At 35.1% G+C, this 15,690-nt stretch overlaps 1 protein-coding gene across 5 annotated transcripts in view; it reads left to right on the plus strand.

Annotated features, from left to right (window-relative positions):
- The window catches only part of kl-2 (dynein heavy chain 2, axonemal kl-2), a 564,598-nt gene that overhangs the window by 281,946 nt on the left and 266,962 nt on the right, over positions 1–15,690 (plus strand). For all 5 annotated transcript variants that reach the window (XR_014132735.1, XM_081769103.1, XM_081769086.1 and 2 more), the window contains 3 exons: positions 1,369–1,506; positions 2,205–2,375; positions 10,268–10,441. Coding sequence is in view for 4 of the 5 variants with exons in the window: in XM_081769103.1 (XP_081625229.1) it covers positions 1,369–1,506; positions 2,205–2,375; positions 10,268–10,441 (483 nt within the window). In the remaining variant the exon portion in view is untranslated. The remainder of the gene's footprint in view (positions 1–1,368; positions 1,507–2,204; positions 2,376–10,267; positions 10,442–15,690) is intronic.

Here is a 15,690-nt window from a genome sequence, read left to right on the forward strand (position 1 = left end):
CACGACATAGAATCATAACATCTAATGCATTAACCGAGATAATGCTTATTGAGGAATATAGCTATTTGCTGTGTCGTCTGGGCCAGAGCTCCATCAAATTGGAGTTGCATCTATTATTGTATGCCCTCTAACGCAAGTGGTAGCGTGAGAAGGAAGGGAAGAAAGTTGTTTCTATTGAGATTGACTTTCAAATAATTGGTCCAGTTATCATGTCATTAACAACTCCTATCACACATTCACTGAAAGTAATAAGTGAACTGCGTTGTTATAGTCTTATTCAAATTTTCTGCAGGCGAATTATGCCAATCGCAGGTATTAGTTATCTCTCTTAATAAATGTGACCTTATCAGTGAAAATGATGTATTGAATGAAATTCTGATACCCAATCAGCCATGTACAAAATTCCATTCGCTTCTCTTCGTCATTCTCGTGAACGCTTTATATTCGTTGGAGATCATTCGGTTGTAGTCCTTGTCTTACTTAAATAAATGTTTTCCACACGGTAATGTGGTACCCGATCCTGACAAGCCGTGCAATGCATTTGGTACTTGATGTTATGTTGCGTTCCGCAGAATTAAGTATCTATGGTACGATTCTCCTCTTTCGTCAACGGAATTTCACCATTGGACACTCGGTCGAATTCCCATATGAACTGATACACTCTCCCGTACATACGGATGTTTAGAGTTCTTTGGCCGAAAAACAACGCCTGTACATCTCCATGAATTGGCGGTTGTTTCCATTGCAGTACCCATAAACAAACATTATGTCAATGCCGCAAACCATAACAGCAGCACGACATGAAGTATGATATAACCCGCACAACACACAAATCAAACCCGTGTGTGTGCTGCTTCTCAATTATCCGGCACATTGGTGCGCACTCTCGAAGCTTTATCAATGAGCTAGGAAATGGGAATGGGACGCAAGATCTAGGTTTACCTAGTCATTATTTGTCACGACATTATCATCCCGTATAAATGCTGCTGATCATAGATACATAACATTTTTTTTTCTTTTTCTTTTCTTTCTTTTTTTTGACCGAAAAGTTGGCTATTCCTGATATATGTTCATATGACGTATTATTATATATTTTTGACGTACTATTCACGCAGAATCATTCCCAAAATATTTGTATTTCCTCCAGATATACACTTTATATTAAGATTATGAACTTCGTTAAACGTAAATAGACATCCTTTATCATAACCTAAAATTTGTGCCCAGCGAATTGACTTACTTCCAAAAGAGTGCTAAAAATTAGACAAGTATATACTTGCAGGACTTGTTGGATATATGAGGTTGTATGGTATAATATTCTATATGGTGTGATATTAAATTTTCTCATGTATCTGTTTTCTTTTCAAGGTTTTCACACTGTATTCTCTGGCCATACAACAGTTAAGTAAACAGGATCACTATGATTTTGGATTAAGAGGAATGGTTGCATTATTGAGATATGCAGGGAAGAAGAGAAGGCAATGTCCAGATATTACAGATGAAGAGGTACGTAAGTTATTTTCTGCTAGTTTTAGAGCTTCGTAACAATGACTTCACTTAAATATGTAGTTAAATTGTTATTGTATTATTAACCAAAGACTTTCATTCCATTTGACAGTATACTAGGGTATTATTATAGTTGTACAACAACTTCAAATCAGTGTTTCTTTTGTAGTAGATTTTAGAACAGTATAGCTGACAATGTGATTACATTGATAATGTTCCCTTAATTCTGCTTGTAGTAAGCAGAGAAATTAGTTCATTAATTGAGGTAATGAGCAAAACCATTATGCTTTTGTTTGTTTTCGATTTATTTTTCCATTTAAAAACATCTGAAAGCATTCCAATGTAGTATATAAGTCAAGGTAAATAATAAATAAGTAAATAAATAAGGATGAATAAACTTTCAACCCTAAATCAGTGTATTAGATCGGTTAGGTAGTAGATACAGACTGACAGACGTAGTTTCAATTGTGGTTTCAAATTTCGTTTTTAGTGATATTTAAATTTCAGGACTCTCATTAATGTTTATTGTTTTCTTTTCTATGCCTTCCGTTATATGTTCATTTTGCTACCTTTACCTGAGGTCCAAAATATAGTGCAAATGATATTGAAGTTTTTGAATGATGGGTGCGATATTTTAAAAATGTGTTGCGAACAATCAGTTTTGCATTCAGTTTCTTATATAACTGATATTCTTGAAGGTGCTGCTTTTGGCAATGAAAGATATGAATGACGCAAAGCTTACATCTGATGACCTGCCTCTGTTTGGTGGAATTACGTCAGATCTCTTCCCAGGGGTTGAAGTGCCTGTTATAGACTATGAGGAACTAAACGGAGCTGCAACTAAAGTACTAAAAGCAAAAGGCTTACAAGTAAGTTTTAGTATTTGTGTCTTTCTTTGCTGTTTTCGTGTATTTCTTTTTTTATGCTGCTTTAAAATATGTGAGAATATAAATAATGATATATTTTGCCTCAGATGCGCTATCATTCTTAGACGAATAGAGCTTGTAGAACTTTCGCATTTTGAAAATGGCGAGAAAAATGAAATGTAGATGAAAGAAACGCATATATAGGGTGAGTTCTTTAACTTGATATTCCTATGTAACTTATAAATTAGACAAAATACGCTGAAATTTTGTGCAAAGCAAATATCAATAGGAGAAAACCGTCTGACATACTCTGTAATTACCAACAGATGAACAGTATTGTCAACCCAGTATAATGTTATATTTTTCAAATTGGACTACGTATTACTATTTCAAGTTGACATGTTAAACGAAAATCTGCATCACATTAATTTTTTAGTGTTGCAAACTAAGAACGCTACAATACCACAAACATCCAAATTTCGGAAGCCTCTACCACATTAATAATGCAATTGAGATGTACGAGTCGATGCACATCGGAAGTACCTTATTATGATCATGATCAAGGTTACAAGGGATTAAAAATGTTATGTTTTTCAGAGTCTTTATTTCAGTAAAATGATTAAATAAGTATCGTGTTTAAGGTCCAACATGGTTTCCAATAGATGAACAATCATTATGCCATGTACAGTAATTTGATATATAAATTATGTAGTTAAGTGGTTTTTGTTAAAATTTGTAGTTTATTCAAAAGTATGAAAACTTCCATTCTTTTTACAAAATCATATTAGGCGAACAAAATAATATGCCACACTTGAAAGTCAACTATTGTTTACGAATTATTTTTATGTGATTCAGCCCTTACACTTATTAGTACATTTTATTTTGTGTACGTTTCGATGTATTCCTTACTATCTTTGTTTCTCCTTTGATATGGGAGACCTGGGTTCGATCCCTCGTAGATTTCATGTATTTCAAATTTCAATCAGCCTATACATTTACATATAATATTACTTCGGTGCTGAAAAGGAACGTTACACTACTATAAACTCACAACAAATTGGATATATTTTTCCATTAACGAAAATTAATTAAATATTGGGAAGTATAAATTTAAAAAAATCATATTTACCGTATCTGACAACACTAAATCACAAATCTGCTACAAATTTTAAAATCCTGTAAATGAGACAAAAATCTACCAAAGTTAGACGTAATAACATTTTTTATTTTTTTTTTTTATTGTGAACTACGGTAGACTTTCAAACTATGTAAATTTGATGTTGAAATCGATCAGAACTATTAAGTGTATAGCTTACAATTGTAATGGAAGAATAAGTCAGGGAAAGAACTTATAAGACACCGAAGTGATATTTAAGGAACATTTCTAGCTGTCTCGTACCGTTTATAGTCTATGAAGATTAATATTGAAATCGAAAGTGGTAGCTGATTTCTACCATTTGCAATAGAGGATGAAAGTTGAAGGTAAAAAACCATATTCTTGCCATATGGAATCCATATCAAGAAACTCCTCGCTATCTATTATCGTTTTTTCACTATGGCGAGCAGTGTATGCTCGAATGGAGGAATGAACATCAAGAGAAATATATTCCTGAGACACTGAACCCTTATGAAAAAGCCAATTCTCGCTATTTCTGACCGTTTTTGCTCTATGAAAATTATTATTTAACCGGAAATGATAACATTCTTCCTTTTTTGAATGTAGAGATTAAAGTGGATATGAAATATATTTACTTAGGATGCTTAATTGATTGCAGAAGACTACTTCTCGCTATCTATAACCGTTTTTGCTATGGCAGTCAGCGTTAAATCTGGGACTGGCCGAATCCTACCACTTCTGGTTTGAATAGAGGGTTAAGGGAGGACATGTAACTTATTCTCGGAACACTGAACCGATTCCAAAGAAAGCGCTTCTCGATATCTATTACGGTTTTTGTTCTATGGTGATCAGCGTTGAAACTGGAAACAGTTGATTTCTGCCACTTTCGGGTTGAGTAGAGAACTAAGTGATTAGATGAAACCTGTTCTTGAGATGCTGAATCGACTCCAGACAACCACTTCTCGTTATCTCTTACCACTTTTGCTCTGATACCTGTCAACAGACAGAGACTTACATAGCTATTCTATAAGACTTTTAATATTGATAGATACCATAGTTTGGAAATATAATAATAAGTAATACTATAAAATCACGTAACTAGTTATAAATATCATCGATCCAAAAATCGCGCACATCCAAATTCAGTTGTCTATAAATAGTGTTATAGTTGAAAATTTCCATCGGCTACCGCAAGATAACACCATGAGTATTAACAACAACACACCTAGACGATCACTGAGATGTGTATTGAGCACAGGACGCTTGAATTAGTGCTTTATGTATTCCTTGATGAACATGTTGTCCCAAGAGCAATAATTTTTATCTTTGAACATTATTTTTCCAGTGGATATTCTTATGCACGTGTTGCAGACAAATTTCGTAGGAAATATATCCTGATGTGGCAGTGCCTAACGGCTCAATCATTACGAGATCAATCGCCCGTTTTAGAGAATGCAGATCTATTGCAGACAAGAAAAGAATTTAGGGGACCGCTCATTTTGGCTGATGCTAAACTGACTGAGGTTTAAAATGTGATGCAGCGTTTGCCCTCAAAAAGCTTCCGAAAATTAACCCCATGCGTCAGTACTCAGGTCTTAATTACTATAAACATACCATTATAAATATATGTTGCAAGAAGGAAACAGTAAAATGGAAAGTAAGCTGAAAACAGAAAAATCGACGCATAAAATAGAAATAAAACAATTTTGTTTTTCATAAAAGCAGTGGAGCTGGCCATATAAGTCTTTAGAGATGGGTCGTCTCTGTGTGTACATGCTCCTCTTAATCATGCGAATACATGTTTCGTGGTAAGAACTAGTGAACTTGTATTCTGGAAGATTCGATAGGATCCATTAAGAATACAACTTTGTGTGTGTGTGTGTGTGTGAGAGAGAGAGAGAGAGAGAGAAAGAACATACTGAAAAAGAATGTGTATGAAAAATTGACATTAGTAATACGAGCAAAGAGATCAAGCCTTAAAAAAAATAATCGTTCTTTATTCAAGGAGAAATCTTACTAGATAAATCTATTTCTTAAAAGTTTGTTCATGTTATACATATATGCGAGTATGTCCATTTCAGTACTGAATACCGTCAAATAATCTATTTGGAACGCCTGGTTTTTCTTTCTTCAGTAAAATTTTTCAATTTCTTCTGAAGAAATTCTTCCGAACAGTAGTAATGAGTAAAATTTACCTCAGTAATAATGAACAGTACTAATGAATAAATCAGGGTTGATATGTTTAAAACAAAATGTTTAAAACATGTTTTAAACGAGGGATGTTGTTTTATTCAGTTTGTTTTAAACGTTTTAAACAAATTGTTTTAAACGTGTTTTTTTTTTTTTTTTTCGATGGTGGTTGCACATGTTTAAAACAACTAAAATATCAGATTGAAGGAGCTAATTTAATTTTCTAACAAACAACCCATCCTCCGCAGGATTTGTGTATGGAGTAAATTACAAGCAGAGTTATATTCTTATTATAACAGCAATTACTGAACGAAATTCTGTACATCAATGTGTGTATAACTAAACCAACAGAAATTCAAGTGAAGTATTTGAACATTTCTTAATTTCCAAGAATAACTGAGGTTAAACACACTATACACTATTCTAAGATCCAAATTCACAAATTCAAAACTTGAGTATTTTTCGGCCACTATCATTTCCATAATAATGAACAGTTCTCACATCATAAGCTAGAAGAAATACTCTGACAGATACAATACAACTCATAGAAAAGAGCAGTGAGTAGCCTACAAGAAGCAAATGACATTTTTTAACTGAACAGTTTTCAAGATACATCTCTATCTGCAACATGGATAGCTAACAATGATTAGTGTCTACGGCATAACAACACAATTAACCTTTAGACTCCCGCCAGGGATTTTAACAAAATGATAGACTCTCACATTCGGGGCTCTGGTGACCCTCCTAATTATCACAGAGTCATGATTTATACACAGTTGGAAAGCTTATAGACCACAGATTCCAACGAGGTAACATTCGTGAAATTCCTGCCGTATTTGTAGAAACGAACAGACATAAAAATCATTTAAAAATATGAAAATATTGACTTTGCGGGGCTCTGGCAACTCTTGCAGTCACCTGCGCTGACAAAATGATGCTAATGTGTAGGTCACATACTTGTGACAATAATATAAGAAATGGTAGCTATTGCTGCTATTGCGTAATGAATTCGTTTTATGTAGGAAGTATTAAAAAATGCGCAGAAAAACATTCATTGAATTAGACGTTCTCTCCCCTCCCCTACGACAGTACCACGTCCTTATGCAAATCATTTTTGCTGCACACATCATGTATACGAACAAGAATTATGCTTCTAGACCACTTCAGTAAAATATATCTTGCCTTATGTGGAACCGTTCTGCAACTAAATGTAAATCAGGCAAATTTGACCCCCTCTTCCTCTATAAACACAAGTACATATACAGGTTACTATCATGTAGGGGACTACTTCATTGCTTCACATACTAATTTTTGTGGATGTACCAGAAAGGGGGAGGAATGGCCTCCAAAATCTGATGAAAATATGGATGAAAATTTTAAAAAACGAACTTCATCCTCCCTCTCTCGGCCGTACATAAATACCTCCTACATATATAAAGTGTAGGGATGTGCACGAGCGAGTTCGAGCGAGTTTTCATTGAAACTTGACTCGACTCGAAACCGACTCGAGAACTCAGCTCGAAAAATTTCCTCCAACTCGACTCGAGTCTCGAGTCGAGTCGAGCCAAATCGAGCCAAATGCTGTGTGTAGTTTCAAGTACTTTCTTCAAGTATCTTACATAGACAATATAATTATTATCAATGATACTATTACTACAAATTATTATTATTATTATTATTATTATTATTATTATTATTATTATTATTATTATTATTATTATTATTATATTATTATTATTATTATTATTATTATTATTATTATTATTATTATTATTATTATTATTATTATTATTATTATTATTATTATTATTATTATTATTATAACAACACCAGCATGTATAAACATGAATGATAGGCGGTTTGTATCTGAATACTTAAAACTAGTTGACTGCTGACCTCGGAAAAGGTGAAGTCAAGGAGGCAAGGACATCGTTCACGAGGTTCTGGGTTTCAGTTCCGGAGGAGCAAGTATCCAGGCTCGAACCAAAAATCGTTAAAAGTTAGACTGCGTCGGCCAAACATGTTCAAACCTGCTCGGCTCGGGTTCTCAACGGCTCTAGCGGCTCGGTTCACAGCGTATTCACTATCGAACCGAGCCAACAGATCACCCAATCGAGCCGGCTCGAGCCGATGGCTCACTTGATCCGAGTCGGTGCCTCATCTCAACCGAGCCGGCTGGAGCTGCTCCTCAGTTGAACCGAACTGAGCCAGTTAACATCACTACCTGGGTTGGGCTTCTGCTTCGGCTCAAAAGTTAGATCGTGCAGGTTTCAGCCTTGGTGGTAAGGACTACAGTATATACCGGTACTCACATTTGAGGCTGTCTCGTTATAAAAATCCATAGTCGTCTTGTTAATCGAGACGAGACGAGATGCAAGCAGTGTCCCATCTTCTGAGCAACACTAAAAATGTTCCATATTACTGTTTACATTTCTTATGACTCGCTTTCCAGTCTAATCAGGCCAGGATTTCAAAACGAGTTAAAACGAGCTAAACGAGCGAGCCGTTTATCAAACTCAACTCGACTCGAAATTCGATCTCAAAACAGTGACTTGGCTCGAAACTTGACTCGGATTTGCTTCGAGTTTCGAGTCGAGTCGAGTTTTAGCTCGACTCGTGCCCATCCCTAATAAAATGCATACTAGCGGAAGGCTTCGTTCCTCAGGAATACTTTGGTACCAAATCATCTTTCTAGCTTAATTAGGGACTGAGCTATTGATGTTTGTTGTAAAAATAAATGTAATTTACGTCAAAAAACTGAAATTCCAAAAATTGGCTAACTTTGCCCCCTCCCTGCTCCCCCATATCAGCAAGAAGTACAAATACACGATATTACCATATGTAGTGGCCTACTTCATTGCTTCACGTAACAATTTTTATGAATCTATCCCCCAAGAGGGGGAATGGCTCCCAAAAAACCGTTTAAAAAGAAACAAAAGAACACGATATTTACCCTCCTCCCACCGCCACGTGGTACCCCCACATAGATAAAATGCACACCAGCGGAAAGCTGCATCCTTCAGGAATAAATTGGTTCCAAAACCATCTTCCAGCCTTAAATAGGAACTGAGCCATTGAGGTTTAAAGCCCTGATACAGCAGTTGCGTCAATGGGCATTTAAAGATTAAGAATGCAGACGACCAGTAGAACGTAACACAAAGAAACTATATATTCAGTGAACAGAAATCGGGAAAATCCCGATTTCTTTCTCCAGAATTGAACATTTGGACGGATCGAGATTAGGGAAGTTCCCGAAATTTGATCTAACGGTTGAATATAGATGGCAAGCAGTACCTGTGAGCGTGTAAAAATGGAATACCTGTGAGCGTGTATATATGCCTATTTAGATTATCGTTTTAAACAAAATAAACATTTTAAACGTGTTTTTTTTTTGTTTAAAACAAAGTACTTTGTTTTAAACAAAAAAAAAACATGTCTTAAACATAAAAAACGTTCTTTTTATTTTTTTTAAAGAAACGTGTTTTTTTAACCCTGAAATAAACTGGCAACCTATAGTAGATTTTGGAGCGATTACCATATATATATATATATATATATATATATATATATATATATATATAAAATAATGTCACCTACTTAGAAAAAAATATGTTATATTTTAATTATGGAAAATCATCTAAGATGATTGTCTCGAAGTCATTCAGTTCAGTATCTATATATATAAAAGAGAACGTACAATTTTTTGTCCGCTCATCACGCTAATACGGCTGAACCAATTTCTTTCATTTTTGGGGGGTTATTAGGATTTGGACCCTAGATGGTTTTTATCATATCACTTTAATTTTTAATTACCAGTGTCTTGAGATAATTGACCATTCAGGTGTCCATAACGTACAAATCCTTTGTTATTAGTTCATCATAGGTAAAAATAAACGTATTTATATGCAACCCGCATGACCGTGTCACTCGGCGGGTTAACATAAATGACAGGCGATATACAGCGGAAAATAGCTTGAATCTTCTGTTTAAAATTTTTTAATTGATTTGCTTATTTTTACAGACACTTTTACAATATGCCAGCACCGGGATGACCGCAGCGAAGCGGGGCGGGTTAACATAAATGACAGGCGATATAATGTTAAGATTTACTGCAATCTTCTATGGTTTTTATCATATCACTTGAAAGCGAAAAAGTAAAAATTATCTAAGTAACAAAGTTTATTGCGTTCCGGGGTGACCGCAGCGAAGCGGGGTGAACGCTGCTAGTTTGCTAATAAGGGAACAGGAGTTTTCCTGAAAGTGGAGCATGAGTTTATTCGTAGAATAGATTCTTTTTATTATTTTCAAAGACATTGTTTAAACAACACTCCAGAATTGTTTAGGTTTATTTTTCTTAAAAGCTGACGTACTTTGTTTTTAGTGTAACTATTGTGTAGATCTATACCTGTCTTCGGAAAGACATTACTTATTTTCATATTTTCAGAATGATTTAGAAAAGAAAAGTGTACCTACTGCATTGTACAACGAAGAACTTGATGTAATCGAATTTGATTTGTAGTACAGATATAATCGTTAAAAATATAAATAGCAAATTAAACATTTCACTATTGTGACAATTCTTTTCCAGCCAACTCCAATCACACTGACAAAAATTGTCCAGCTATACGAAACAAAGAATTCTCGCCACTCTACTATGATTCTGGGTATAACAGGAGCCGGGAAATCTGTTATATGGAGCGGGCTGCAGGATTCCTTGTCAACCCTGAAAGACGAAGGACGTGCGGGCTATAATAAAGTTAAGGTATAAGCTTTAAGTAATAGTATTTGTTTTACATTATTCACACTACCATCCTTACCCACATTTGAAGAATATTGACATTGATTTTGCTGTATATACTGTATGCTTATATATATATATTTGTGTGTATTTGTACGTGTGTCTTTACAGTTCTGTTTGTAAAAATTGCAACACAAAGAAAGGCACCTTGAATGCAATGAAATTCATACTATAGATTTGTTATATGATTATAAGAAATAATTACAATTTCAAGATTCTACAACAGCTCAAAGTCGTCTTCGCTTGATATATCAATATAGCATAAACCTCCATATATTGCAGTCAAAACCTCTATACATCGTGGCATCGAATCAAACATGCGTTGAAGATAAATATCTTTCTGCCGCGCTGCTTGTTTACAAACCCACAAGATATCAACACTGTCTACTGGAGAACTGTGATTAACAAGACGCTAATCAACTGGTATACGGACAAAATCTCGTGGCTGAAACCTAGCGGGACAAAATCTTGCCTGGCCAATACTTCGCCATCCAAAATCTCGCTAACCAATTTCAGTGGGCTAAAACTCGCAATCCTTAATCTCGTCAGACAAACCTCGCCACAACTACATATATAAAAATTTCTGGATATTATAATAATAATAATAATAATAATAATAATAATAATAATAATAATAATAATAATAATAATAATAATAATAATAATAATAATAATAATAATAATAATAATACTTACGTAGCATGAGACCAGAAATTGCTTACTTTAGACACTAGAAGCGTAAAACATTGACAGGTTCGAAATCAATGGATTCCTTCGTATGGAGGTATCTGTTATTGAGAGGTTCCGTTACTGAAAATCTTAAAACTAAAAAATATTAAAAAAAAAAAAAAAAAAGTATTTCAGTAATTTGGTCGTGCTGTACAAAATTGCACTGTATTTAGCTTCCGGTTTTCACCGAAAGTACATTATTCAGATTGGAAATTGATTTTTTAAAATGGAACACGTTATTTTCTGTCGCGATTTCGGTTCCTAAGTAAAAAATAGGAAACTTTTGATTGATTTTTTCTTTCTTTGTAAAATTCTTATAACCTTTAATTGACCTTTGAAATGCAACTTTTTTTTTCTTAAATGCGGTATTCGCTTGCATAGATAAAGTGGTCTGGGCACACTCATTAAGTCATTTTATCCTCTGTGTATGCATGTTAGATCGGTTTCATCTTTACAATAGACAGTAGATCAGGTTTGTTTATCGCAATATATTAACATCATCTCTACACTGGTACAGTAGGTCATTTCCGCCCCTACGCATGAATAGTAGTTCTGTTCGTTTCTATGCATGTTCTCAATAAATACTTTCGTATCTAACGTTCGACACATGTGATGTGTAATTTAATGCGCTTGAGCTATTTGTTATTTGCTTTCGGCGACTTTTAGCCCTCACTTCAATGATGAAACTGACTTAATGCGTATGCATACAGCATAAAATCACCTCATGGGCGTGCACAGATCATTTTATCTATGCAAATGAATACCGACCGCATTCAGGAGCAAACAGTCGCATTTCAAAGGTCATTTAATGGTAATAGAAGCACTTTCAAAAAAATAAATAAAATAAAAAATAAATAAATAAAAATAAAATAAAATAAAAAGTTTCGTAGGTCTTTTACGTAGAACCCGAAACCGCGATGAAAATGTACCATGTTTCATTTAAAAAAAAATCAACTTCCAGTCTGAATAATATACTTCCGGTGGCAACAGGAAACTGAAAATAGCACGATTCGATGCAGTAGAATGGCAAGTTACTTAAATGCCATTCTCAAAAAATGTTTCTATTTGATTACTAAGATTTCCAGAGGATTTTACGTGTGGTCTGTGATACTCTGTATACCTACAACGAAATTTTGAACATTCTACACAGAATAAATCTCTATGGCAAAATTTCGTTCCAATAGATTTTGGACTTCGAGATTTTAGCCAGGTGAGGTTGTGGCTGCGAGGTTTTGCTCTAAACCCGACCAACCATATCACATACGATAGGCGACATATTAGGCAACTGTGTAGATCAATAAAGCTGCTGTTGTTCTACGAAGAAGTCTTGTACATTTCGGGATTCATATTGGCGGGCACTATTCTGCTGAAATATGGAATTCGGAGCTGTCTGAAGGAAGGGTTTATCCTCAGCCTCTAGAACGTCCATGATGTGATAACTGATGAGCTTGCCCTCTATATGTAACAGCGAAGATTGCGTGTTGCACTCTGGTATCCCGCATCACTACACCGGCTGATTGCCTGCTATGACGTTCGATGATGCATGCTGGCAGATTGCTCTCATCATAGTTTTTAATGCGTATGCGGACATTACTGTAAGACAGGTTGAAGCGAGACTCATCCGAAAATACGACCATCTGCCAATCAGCACTCCAGCTACCATGTTCATGCGCCCATTGTAGCCTAGATGTTTGTGGTTCTGGGTCAAGGGAAGCCGTCATGAAGGAGTGTGTGCCGCTAGCCTAGCGTTAAGTGGACGCCATCGAACAGTGGAGACAAGTCTACATTCGTTACTGTGCTCCAGTGCCAAGTTAACATTTTGGACGACTTATACGGTACGTCACGGTTATTCGGACAATACATCTGTCGTTCATCCCGTAGTAATACCACACTGCGCATTGCACTGCTCTATCGTCACTATATACTGTTATCTTATGTTCGTTGCTTCCACACATGCATCACTATTGTGGCAGTATGCAATATACACGCACCAATTTCACAATATGAAAAGCCACCTCCAATCCCATTTAAACGCCGACGTCTGTATATATTCCACCCTTTAACATTTAGTAGGTACACTCATGTCCAAAATTATTGTCGCATGTCTATAAATATGTTATTGTAGGAATATAATTTGATAGCGAATCCTGCCCGGTATTTCTTATAACGGTAGTATGTGTATAATCGGCAAAGACATATATGTGGCAAATTTCATGTCAAAAGAGCAGTAAATAAGTACAAGAAAATGAAAATAAAACTTTTTTGTCCATTTAGCAACATTTTGTTTCCCTCACTCTAATTTTCGTATTTATAATTCTTTACCTATGAAATTTACCACAAATATACATTTCCCGATTATATTCATAGTATCAGTATTAAAAGTACCCTTCAAAACCATTATCAAATTATGTTCTTACGAGAAGACAGTTATAGATATGCGACAATCATTTTGGACATGAGTGTACAGTGACACTTCCTCACACGTTTCATGGCGCTTGTTCGCTTCCACTCTCTACTTTTTGAGTCAAGAGATGAGTTAAAAAAAAAAAAAAAAGTTTCCTTTATCTCAAGTGTCATTACCAGGGCCCGGATCTTATTGATGTAAACTTTTCTAAAAAGTGACCTATAAAATGACACTAAAGTTCCTGTAAAATTACCTTAAAATTCACAAAAATTGACTTTAAACTTGCATTTTTTAAAATTTTTACTTCGTAGACATGGACATTTTTTGAATATCTATTGGATTTTAAATATCAATTCTGTCAGTTTCAAAAGTCAGTTCAAAAGTCAGCTAGCTGCAGCCCATTGGTCAATTGCAAGGATGTTATAAAATAGAGGATCTGCCCATACGTATCTTAATCATATGAACTCAATGAACCCAAAAAACAACCGTGCATCGTCTGATTGGCTACTCTCGTTTCCGCTATGATTGTTGGCTCGGAACATTGCGATCTTAGTGGCGCAGAGTGGGCAGAGTAGGTGTGGCGAAGCTGTGACGTATGGCTTCACGATTTTCTTGTATGGGCAGATCCTCTATTTTATAACATCATTGATCAAATGTGTTTAATGATCAGTCCATTGTACTGTATTGTAAGTACTGAAAGTGTCAATTCTCTCGCGAGTTGCAACTAGGAAGTACAAGCTCAGTACAAGTTTGAAACTAGGAATTAAAGTTCGCAAGTGTAGACTGTATACACGAGAATAATAGATAAAAAAGTTTAAAATCTTTGAACGCCTTCCAATTTAATTTTAGTTATTCACCTGATCATATCTTATGGTCAACAACCCAAACCTATGCGTTTCACCATCTACCAACCTCCACCCCTCATCAACCAGCTACAGCTTAGTGTTCATTAGGTTGTTAGGAATGCAGTTTTCCACCCCAATAATCAGGAAGCAGGAAAAGAGATAATTTAACTTCGTGTTCCTCAAATCCGTAAACAGTGTTCATTTTAAGATTTCCTTATGTAGAAGAAAAAGAATAAAAAGACCATAAGTGACCTAAAAGTTACCTTAAAATATAAAAAAAAAAAAAAATGACTAAAACTTCAAAACGGCAAAAAGTGACCAAATGTTGACCCTAAAAAGATATATTTTTAGAACCTAGAGTTGATGAATAACGTTTTTATTTCAACTTGCCTTGTCCTATGCGTAACAGAAAAAAGTCGACTTGTCAACAAGATCCGGGCCCTGGTCATTACTTATTTCCGGTAATACAGTATTTCTTTGCCAATCATTGGGTGAGATATTCATTCTCTTTCTATCTTGCCGTTGAAATTGCTTATAGTCACTTTCATTGCATCCTGTGGGAACTAGTCGATAACATGTCTTAGTTCTTCGTGAAATAGCCTTTAATGCAATGTTTTTGTGATCCATAGGCTCGTATCATGCCACGTCATTTGTGACACAGGTTCATACAACACCTTGAATTTGATGTACACATTCAATGATTTACAGTTTGATATTACAAACTGCCGGTAATGTTGATAAGTAGTCTAGTCTGTAAGGGTTGTGCGTCTATTCCCTAGTAGAAAGACGTGAACTATTCTATCGTGAGGCTATCACTTCCGGTCTAACTAGTTTTAGTATGTTTTCATTTAAGTACTTTTTTTCCATCTGTCTTGCTTTGTAGAGATTTCTTACGTTTTATCTGCCCAATCATTTTTTCTTCATTTTGTTTTTATATCACGTGAAATAGTCCCGCCTCTGATATTCAATTGAAGAGTTTTCTGTGAAATATTTTAGCACAAGAAGGTCCATAGGACACATTTTGTTTTTTGGTTCGTGACAGTTTTCTTTTTACAAAATATAGTAGTCAATTCTACAGACCAAGACATTCAACAGACATGATTACCGTTTTATATATTTTAAGCTTCGCCTCGACAGAATTCGCGACGACAAAAGATTTTGAACTGAATAATAACACGAATTCCCTGCTTTCAGTCAGCATTAATGTCTTCATGGATATGGTTTTGGTGTGGTCA

The sequence above is a fragment of the Thermobia domestica genome, chromosome 1, assembly GCF_964235325.1.
Source record: "Thermobia domestica chromosome 1, izTheDome1.hap1.1, whole genome shotgun sequence".
NCBI lineage: Eukaryota > Metazoa > Arthropoda > Insecta > Zygentoma > Lepismatidae > Thermobia > Thermobia domestica.